This window comes from Ostrea edulis, chromosome 3, assembly GCF_947568905.1.
Source record: "Ostrea edulis chromosome 3, xbOstEdul1.1, whole genome shotgun sequence".
Lineage (NCBI taxonomy): Eukaryota > Metazoa > Mollusca > Bivalvia > Ostreida > Ostreidae > Ostrea > Ostrea edulis.
In genome coordinates this window covers 97,912,893-97,924,010 of record NC_079166.1, presented here as the reverse complement: position 1 = coordinate 97,924,010, position 11,118 = coordinate 97,912,893, and the positions used below count along the sequence as shown (strand labels likewise).

General features: G+C 36.9%; 1 protein-coding gene across 1 annotated transcript; it reads right to left on the bottom strand.

Annotated features, from left to right (window-relative positions):
• Window positions 1-59: 59 nt before the first annotated feature.
• Window positions 60-2,180, bottom strand: LOC125672644 (uncharacterized). The gene has a single exon (XM_048908838.2). The coding sequence runs from the start codon at window positions 2,178-2,180 to the stop codon at window positions 60-62; it is 2,121 nt and encodes a 706-aa protein (XP_048764795.2).
• Window positions 2,181-11,118: the final 8,938 nt, after the last annotated feature.

Genomic DNA, 11,118 nt, shown 5'->3' with positions numbered 1-11,118 from the left:
TAGAAATCCAACATTCGATTCTCCGTTGTCAAGAATGGTCTTGATATATGCCACGGCGGCTATGACTTCTCAGAGGCATCTGCAAAGATGTGTAACTCTTTGGTGACAGCCTTTTGCAAAGAGTATGCTACGTACATTCGATGAATGTGAAGATCATTGAGTAAATCTAAAGAATTTCCCCATTGTTTCCACTCGTCCAAGTGCTCCGCAGACAATGGCTCATCCCAACCAACAGACTGAGAGGTAATCTTTCGCAGAATGATTCTACCTTGAATCGTGACTGGCGCAATAAATCCAAGTGGGTCGAAAATACTGTGCACAGTCGATAGAATGCCACGACGAGTGTACGGCCTTCCCTCCATGGAGATGCGAAACGTAAATGCATCCAAAGCCAGATCCCAGTGTAGACCAAGACTCCTTTGAAGTGGCAAGTGGTCTGAGTCAAAGTCCAGATCCTTAAGATCCTTAGCAAGATCATCAGGTGATATAGCTGCCATGACTTCTTCACTGTTTGATGCGAATTTATGAAGACGCAACTTGTCATGCATCCTGAGCGCTTCTTGACTTCTTTGTAACAGACTTATGGCTTCTTCACTTGTTGGCACAGAGATAAGTGCATCATCCACGTAGAAATGTTTCTGAATGAAGTATTTCACATCAGAACCAAACTGGTCGGCAGCTTCATCAGCAGATTTTCGCAAACCATATGCTGCCAACGCGGGTGACGTACAATTGCCAAACACGTGGACTTTCATTCTGTATTCCACAAGCTCATTCCCTAAGTTGTTGTCACGATACCAAAGAAACCTCAAAAAATTGCGATGATCTTCTCGTACTGTAAAGCAATAAAACATTTGTTGAATGTCGGCCATCACGGCAACAGGTTCCTTCCTAAATCGCATCAGTACTGCAATAAGATTGTTGACAAGATCTGGACCAGATAACATGACATCGTTTAAAGATACTCCTTCAAACTTAGCTGACGAATCAAATACACATCGTATCTGGTCACGTTTTCTCGGATGGTACACCCCAAACAGTGGAAGATACCAAACTTCTTCTCCTTCGACCAGATCTGGAGCAATTTCGGCATGCTTGCAGATGAGCAGTTTTTCCATGAATGCAATGAAATGTTCACATTTTGTTGAGTCCTTTTTCAAACTCTTTTCAAGTGACATCGCACGATGAAGAGCCATTTTTCTGTTGTTTGGGAGTCGCTCGCGAGACGGCTTGAATGGGAGAGGGGCACACCAACTCCCATCTATGTCCTTGTGGAACTCCTTGTCCATTATCTCCATGAAAGTTCTGTCCTCACAAGACAAACCAATCTTGTCATCGTATTTGGTTCGTTCAAAAACGATTGATGCAAATATATCTTCTCTCGTCCGAAAGGGGATCTCTTTCAATGGTTCACTCAATCCGTAGTCATCAGAAACCTCGAGCTTACTCATACAAGGTCGGAATATTGAGCCCCTTCCTTCATGCAACACATGAGTTTTTCTTGCGCAAACTCTGTCTGGTACATGTCGACCTTGTAGACAAACATCTCCTATGACAACCCACCCAAGCCTTAGTTTTTGAGCATATGGTTTAGAGTAAGGTCCAATGATTTGATCAAGAACATGGTGTGCTTCAGGCACATCTCTGCCAATTAAGAGACTGATGCGACTCTCTGGTTCAGTGGGCGGTAGCTCATGAGCAATCGGTCTTAAGTGTTCGTGAAGCATAGCTATGTCACAGGTAGGTATCTCCGATCGATCATTCGGTATCTCTGTACACTCGATAAGAGTCGGCAGATCAACTCGGTAAGTACCATCAAGTGATTCCACTGTGAATCCTGCAGATCGTCTGCCTGACATAAGTGTATTGCCAGCACAACTTGACAAGGTGTAATCCTGTCTTTCGCCAACTATGTCAAACACGTCAAACAGATCCTTTTGTGCCAATGTACGGTTACTTTGATCATCCAAGATAGCATAGGTACGAAATCTCCTATCAGGAAATGCACTATGGGTCACAGTGACAAGAACTATCTTGGCACATGATTTTCCTTTAAAGTCACCTTGGCAAATATCGGTGCACTTGTTATTGACAGATTGTGAAGCTGGAGGCTCGTCCTCCCCGCCATGCTTCTCTATCACTGTGTGTTTATCAAATGGAGTCTCTTCAAAAGAGTGCATGGCGGTCAAATGACGTTTACTGTTGCACACTGTGCAAAGTACATTTTCAGGACACTTGCGACTTTGATGTTTCGTAGAGTTACAGCACTTGAAGCATATGCGATTGTCCATTAAAATCTTCCTTCGCTCTTGTATAGGGAGTTGTTTAAATGCCCGGCATTCAAACAAAGGGTGGTTGGCTTTATGAATGACACACCTGTTTGGTGACGATTTGTCATCATTATCCGATAAATGGGTCTTCCTTGCTGCTATGCTCTCAACCGGTTTTTTTGGTGTTCTTCTCACTACGATGTATGTCGCTTTCGAACACGAATCCTGGATCATTAAGTGTAGTAGCGATCTCATGCACGAAATCAACGAAAAAGTGAAAAGGGGGAAATGGCACAGAATGCATCCTCTTGTATCGAGTTGCTCGGTCACGCCATTTATTCTGCATATCTGCCGGTAGTTTGTTCATCACAGGGTTGACTCCTACTGAAGTATCGAAATAGCTTAGCAGTCTTTCATATTGAGGATTTTCCTTGATCGACTGTATCTCTGATAAGATATCAGAGAGAACGTAGAGTCTTTTCTTATCTCGAAATGTTATCTTTGGGAAAGTCGCAAGTTTCTGTTTGAGTGACGACTCAATCATCTCAGCACTACCATAACGCTCCTCTAATCGAGTCCAAATCTTGGTAAGTGCTCTCGTCGGACTGCTCGGATTTGAAATCTTTAAGCTCTGAGCATGCTTAACTGATTCAGGACCTAACCATTTTATGAGCAAATCAAGTTCCTCTGAGGCATTGGTGCCTATTTCGTTCATCACAGTACGGAAAGTAGATTTCCACGAGAGATATGTTTCAGGCTTGTCATCAAATTTTGAAATCCTCGAAATCACTAATTCTTTCTTCATGAGATACTTTGAAATATCTTTCAGTTGACTGCCATGTTCACTATCCAATGCTGGTTGCCTAGAGCCTGAAGGGAATCCAAATGGTTGTGAATCCAACTCAAACACAGGACTATTCACAGTTTCAATATACGGTTGTTTCGAGTCGAGAAGTGGTTCGCTCGGTCTGAATGTTTGAAAATTTTTGGTCTGATGTATATATTGTTGTGCACGGTCAATTGCTGTCACATCTGGGCCTGATTGTGTTCCATCATCCTCAGTGTTCTCATTGTCAAAATTTTCTATTTCATCATGAACCCCTTTTAGTTCAGCCTCGGCTACTGCGACTTCACATTTTGCTTCTAGTAAGGCCATTTCGCGTTGGAGTTCAGCTTTTTTGATTATAAAGGCAAGACGTGCCTTTGCGGCTTCTGCTTTTGCCCTCTTGCGTAGCAATATAGAACTAGCATTTGAGCTGAAAGTCGATGAGGTACGTGCACTAGCTTGACTTGGAGTCTTTTTTGCTGGTATTACCTTTGGCCTCACGAATTTCTCAGTAATTTCCTTCATTACAGCTGTGGCATGGTCAAGAGTGGTCTCCTTTTCTGATTCATGTGTGGACAACTCACGTATGCTATCCTGAGTGTTTTTTTCTTTTAAGATAGTTAGTGTAGTCTTCTGCAATATCACGATAGTTTGCACAAGCCTTTTCAATGTCACTTCTGAGTGTTTCAAGAATTTCTGGATCATCTGGCAACACAGATGCTTCTTGTCGCAATTTGTTCAAACGTTCTGTTATTTTCGCAAGTAGCTGTTTGTACTTATAAACAGAGTCCTGATACACCTCTTCAGCTGTCTTTGTTAGCTTCCTAACACGTTTCTCCTCTGCAAGTCCATCTCACTTGTTTCCTCTTCCTTCATGGTATTGGGGTCCAATACATTTGACTTTCGAAGTTCAGCTTCGGACACGGTCTTTTTACTATTCCGCCTTCCAATGGAACAAAGGACAAAACGGATAGTATAACCTCCTTAATTCGTTTATTGTAACTCTCCAAATGGCTGAGAGACAAATATGAATGTCTGAGTGTGTGGTAAAAAGCTACAAGAAAAAATAAGGTACATTATAGAAAATTATTACAAGAACTGCTTTCCATAGATTTAACATTTGAACATGAATTCACCTAATAAGTGTATGAAATTTACCAAACAATAAAATAAACCCTGTCAATCAATACTGTCATTAGCTAGAACTATAATGTCATTAACTATGTAAATTAGATGAGTTATATCTGCTCAAATATAAAACAACAGGACAATGTCACTATGGGTTTCCATACATTTACAATGTAATACAAACACATAAGATATATGCATCAGAATGACAAAATTCTAATATGTGTAACTGAAGAAAGGTATAGGTACTTTAAATATACATTCAACTTACACCGTGGGTGGCCTACAGAAGGAAAATTCCAACAAGAATAACAAAAACAAAGGAGCACTTTTTCACACGAGATTTGGCGGCAACAGACAAGAGAGATAACTCACACATGGATGATGTACTAAACAAAGAACAATAACTCTGACATACTCATCAAAATTCTCAATCCAGAACAGATACAGTTATTTTGCTCCTTCCTCCTACTTTTTGCTGTTTCTTACTCTGACTGAATTTCTTAAACCTTTTTTTGAGTCATGGTAGATGTATTCTTAAAGGTCAATGGATGAGATAAAAATTGTGTCAGTTAACTGCCAGTGTTTATGTAGTCAAGAAAAGAGAAGCTATGTCTTGAAATTATTAACAACAAAAAAGTGTGATATATATTGTATACAAGATACCCATTTTGCTGAAGATCTTCATAATACTGTAAAACAAGAATGATGTTACGAAAAATGTTGGGTTTTTTCAGTTCATTTGCAACAAATGCAAAAGGTACTGCAATTCTTTTTAATAATAGAATTTATTTTACTTTAAATAGAGAGGAAAAAAGATAGCGATGTTAATATCATTACATTAGATGTGACAATCAAAGATAAAATATCAAAATTGGTAAATTTATATGGGCCAAACATAGATTCACCTAAATATTTTATAAATGTCGTAGAAAAGGCAAAGGATTTTGAATATGGCGATTACATTTTTTGTGGGACTTTAATTTTGTTATGAATCCAAAGTTAGACTGTAAGCATTACAAATAAAATACTATAAACAATCCTATTGAGAGGAGAACTATGATAGAAACTATGGAGGAGTTAAATATTTTAGACATTTTAGAAGATTGTATCCAGAGAGGCAGCGATACATTTGGAGACGTAAGAATCCTAAAAAGTTAGCTAGGTTAGATTATTTTCTAATGTCAAATTCCTTGTATAATAGTGTTCATGATTGTTATGTTGAAGCAAGTTACAGGTCGGATCATTCATTGGTAACTTTTTCTATTAAACTGCACGAGTTCAAAGAAAGAAAGGGCTTATGGAAGTTTAATAACTCTCTTTTGTATAATAGAAATTGTCGAAGAAGAGAGAATGACAATTAGTAACACAAAACAGCAGTACACGATTCCAGTGTATACATTTGATGATATTTATAATATACCAGACAAAGTAATTTTCTTGAAGATTAATGATCAATCATTTTAATGGAAATAAGAGGGCAATCTATATCCTTTTCCTCATACCTTAAAAAAAGTAATGATTGGTTGTTTGTATGTTGTTTAACGTCCCTTTCAAAAATATTTCACTCAAAAAAAGTAAAAACCGACGAGAGGTGGAATTATCAGAAACTACACAAAAGCAAAAAGGTGTTATAGATACACAGGATCTAGAAAATGCAAAGAAAAAACTAGAAACTATCCAAATAGAAAAATCAAAAGGGACTAGGATTAGAGCAAAGGCTAAATGGATAGAAGAAGGTAAAAATTCTAGTAACTATTCCTGTAATTTAGAGAAAAGAAATTATGTTAATAAAATAATTCATAGCATCGAGAGGGATGACGGTCATACTATTACCAGTCAAGAAGAAATATTAGAAGTGATATGTGATTATTATGAAGAATTATACAAAAATAAAACTACAGAGGGTAATAAAAGGGCATGGGAGAATGACAACATTTTTAGGGAAGTCTGAAAACAATATTTTGAAGAATGCCAATTATTAGAGGGGGAAATCACATATAGTGAAACCACTGATACTTTGAAGATAGTGAAAAATGACACTAGCCCTGCTAGCGATGAGTTTACAACTGAATTTCTCAAGTTTCTGTAAAAGATGTAGGTCAATTTGTCTTACGATTTTTGAATTATGCATTTGTAAATGAGGAATTATCCATTACTCAGAGACAGGGTGCTAGGGTTAGGGTTAGCCAAAACAAGCTTTAACAATATTTGAAGAGGTTAAGGCCTATTTCATTCTTAAATACTGTCTATAAACAAAATCAATGTGCCAAGAACGGCCTAACAATCGGTACGAAACATGTCAGACAGCATTTTACCCGATGGGAGGTTGTATTGACGAAGTAGATCGTTATAACGACCATAGAATTTGCGAAATGCTGACTTCAATCGAGACTGTTGAAACCCCTGTATCATCAACTTGTTTGTCAGTAGCTTACTTAGATTTAAAAACTGACTCTATAATGTGTTGAACCAAAAGAAATCTACGTATATGAACTTACGATTTAAATTTGAGACCAGCAATAGCCGTCAAGTTCTGTCCCACATAACGACTCAATAACTTGTTAGATATAATCATCAAGTCTCTTTGTACAGAAGTACCAAGTTTTATTAGAGATGACATGGATTCTTGTTATCATATACCTGATACCGTAAAAAAGATACAACACTTGTAATTTTCGATGTAACTAGCTTTTATACCCCACACATTGAGTCTTGAAGTTATCTCCCTCTGGTTGGATAAACATATAAATTAAATAAACCCTCGATTTTTCAACGACTTTATTCTTGAAGGAATGCAACTAATTTTTCAAAGCAACACTTTCATTTTTATAGTAATAATGATAATAATAGTATTTATTTATCCATACAACACAAATTAGCATATAGTTAGTTTTCATTGTGGTCCTGCATTAAAACATATACACAAACATAGAATTAACATGTAAAACTTATACCGTACCAATTTTGATGCACCAGATGCGCATTTCGACAAATAATGTCTCTTCAGTGATGCTCAACCGAAATGTTGGAAATCCGAAATAACTATGAAGTTTTAGAGCTAAATATAGCCAAAAAGAGCGTGCCAAACAATTGGAGCCAAATTCGTCCAAGGATAAGAGCTATGCATGAGGGAGATAATCCTTAATTTTGAAATGAATTTCTAAATTTTATAACAGCAATTAAATATACATCCGTATTTTCAAGCTAGTAACGAAGTACTTAGCTACTGGGCTGTAGAGACCCTCGGGGACTAACAGTCCACCAGCAGAGGCCTCGACCCAGGGGTCATAATGTAAAACTTATACGGTACCAATTTTGATGCACCAGATGCGCATTTCGACAAATAATGTCTCTTCAGTGATGCTCAACCGAAATGTTTGAAATTCGAAATAACTATGAAGTTTTAGAGCTAAATATAGCCAAAAACAGCTAAAATTAGCATTTATCAGTAATACTTTTTACAAATTAAAGGTACAGCGATGGGTATGTAGGTAGTGTGGACTTAAACCAGCCTGGTTTAAGAATTACTGGAAGAAAAAATGCATATCGAAACTGAAAACAAAACCCATTTGGATATGAATTTTTTAATGATATCAAATTCCAATGGAAGCATTATTTAGACGACTGCTTCGTTCTCTGGAACAAATGAGACATAGAATTGAAAGACTTTCAATTGTTATTAAATCAACTCCATGAAAACATCAAGTTTACAATCGAAACCAGCCAAAAGTAACTTCGTTTTTGGACATACTTCTCATCAAGCAAAATGATATCATTTCCATGGATCTATTTTACAAGGTCATCAAAATCTTCTTTTCAACTCTTGTCATCCATCGCATACGAAATGGAGCATTCCATTTAACTTAGCAAGGTACCTTATCAGTTTTACATTATGACCCCTGGGTCGAGGCCTCTGCTGGTGGACTGTTAGTCCCCGAGGGTCTCTACAGCCCAGTAGCTAAGTACTTCGTTACGAGCTTGAAAATACGGATGTATATTTAATTGCTGTTATAAAATTTAGAAATTCATTTCAAAATTAAGGATTATCTCCCTCATGCATAGCTCTCATCCTTGGACGAATTTGGCTCCACTTTTTGGCACGCTGTTTTTGGCTATATTTAGCTCTGAAACTTCATAGTTATTTCGGATTTCCAACATTTCGGTTGAGCATCACTGAAAAGACATTATTTGTCAAAATGCGCATCTGGTGCATCAAAATTGGTACCGTTTAAGTTTTACATAGTTACCAACGCAGAACTTAGAAACAAAAGATTAGAAGAACTCGGTAATTATCTCCATTGCCAAAAATATCTCCAACTTCTTTTGCTTTTCTAGTAACTTCAGTTACTGAAGTTACTAGAAAAGCAAAACAAATACCAATCACAGAGTTACAGAACATTAACAGAAAATCAGATTTTAAAATATTACGCACATAAATTCCTTTTGTCGTCAAGTATAATTCGAAATATCACATCTTCAATACAGGGAAAACATATTTCCCAGTACTTGAACAATCAGGAAATCTAAAGGACATTATTCAAAAATGTCCTCATCCATGTTGAGCTGTAGCAGAGCCATATTCCCATATACATGTATACAAATTTCTTAGTCCATTTCATAATGCACGATATCCAAATAAACGTGATTTTAACAACAAAAACATCAAAGTCTCTTGCATTAATGAACCTGTGAATACAGCGGAATCTTTGTACTAAATTGTGAACTAAAATCAAGTCGCAACGAAGAAACGGGGGGTGAGTAAAATCACACGCGAACGTATTTTTGAAATGATAGGGTTCAAGTGCCAAATCGCTGTGACGTCACAATGGGTAAGACATCATTGTGGAAGAAGGAAAAGAGTGTAGATCAGAAGTTGCATTTCGCCTTATCTCTATTATTTACTTGTAGTTTTAGTGTATTTATATGTTATGGGTATTAAGACTTAACCATCCTGAACAGTTTTAAGTCGCAGTTTTCATAATCAGCATTACAAATACCGTGATACTGATACTTTTTTCGGACATTCTTGACGAATCGGATGCAAAGCCAGTAAGTTTGTTTTTTATTACAATATTATATATGTTTTTTTTCAGATGTTTTCATTTACTCGGTATGAATTATCCGAAGTAGCACTGTTCTTACTGTATGCAAAGATTTTGTGAATTCATTAGCAATTAGCATTGTAACTTATTTTCAGTTTGGTGTTGGCTGAACTTCATTTCAATGGGAACATTCACAAAAGAGGGGTATTTTCCAATACAAGATAGTATTCCCAAAGCAAACGAGGGGAGATTATATTGTCAAACTGAAGGCGCCATGTACTTTTAGTAAGTACATTATGTGCAAGAAACTGTATATTTATTAAGTAAACAAAGTGTGTGAGGTTTTTGTTTCATGGGAGGGGGTTATACACTATACATACAGCACAGTGCCATACGATTCAAACAAGAACAAAACATTTTGACAAAATGCATTCTAAACATATTTGAAATTCACATTTGTACAATCTATTTCTATGTTGGGTTTTTCGGTCATGTAGACAACCTGGCATAAACAGCCACCACTCACGTCTCATCATGATACTATAGGGGATATTTCTCCATCTCATCTTTATCGGCCAAAGAAGGATGAAGCTGCTCAGAAAATATTCCCAAGACACAAGCGGAATTAGTGGAGAGTTTTGAAACTCTGTAAGGCATTACAATTATGTCACTCATTTTCAGTTTGCTGTTGGTTGGACTTAGTTTCAAGGAGAACGTTACAAAACCCCATAAATTTTCTTCAGCTTTTGAATATTTACTCATTGGTAAGGGGTTGTACACAGTAAATACACAGTGTAATTCTTATGTATGTAAAACTTATACGGTACCAATTTTGATGCACCAAATGCGCATTTCGACAAATAATGTCTCTTCAGTGATGCTCAACCGAAATGTTGGAAATCCAAAATAACTATGAAGTTTTAGATCTAAATATAGCCAAAAACAGCGTGCCAAACAAGTGGAGCCAAATTCGTCCAAGGATAAGAGCTATGCATGAGGGAGATAATCCTTAATTTTGAAATGAATTTCTAAATTTTATAACAGCAATTAAATATACATCCGTATTTTCAAGCTAGTAACAAAGTACTTAGCTACTGGGCTGTAGAGACCCTCGGGGACTAACAGTCCACCAGCAGAGGCCTCGACCCAGGGGTCATAATGTAAAACTTATACGGTACCAATTTTGATGCACCAGATGCGCATTTCGACAAATAATGTCTCTTCAGTGATGCTCAACCGAAATGTTGGAAATCCGAAATAACTATGAAGTTTTAGATCTAAATATAGCCAAAAACAGCGTGCCAAACAAGTGGAGCCAAATTCGTCCAAGGATAAGAGCTATGCATGAGGGAGATAATCCTTAATTTTGAAATGAATTTCTAAATTTTATAACAACAATTAAATATACATCCGTATTTTCAAGCTAGTAACGAAGTACTTAGCTACTGGGCTGTAGAGACCCTCGGGGACTAACAGTCCACCAGCAGAGGCCTCGACCCAGGGGTCATAATGTAAAACTTATACGGTACCAATTTTGATGCACCAGATGCGCATGTAATGAAATGTCATTGTTAATAGACACACACCGTACTAATGTAATGAAATGCCATTGTTTATAGATACATACCGTACTTATGTAATGAAATGTCATTCTTTATAGATACACACCGTACTTATGTAATGAAATGTCATTCTTTATAGATACACATCGTACTAATGTAATAAAACGGCATTGCTTATATATACACACGGTACTAATGTAATGAAATGATCGGTTACACTAATATTGACAACGAGAAAACAACATGTGTATCAAACCGAAGTATCTTATTGTACACGTTGACTTTCT

What these genes read in the sequence shown, in the direction of transcription:
- LOC125672644 (XM_048908838.2), bottom strand. Translation starts at nt 2,180, where the DNA reads ATGCACTCTTTTGAAGAGACTCCATTTGATAAACACACAGTGATAGAG.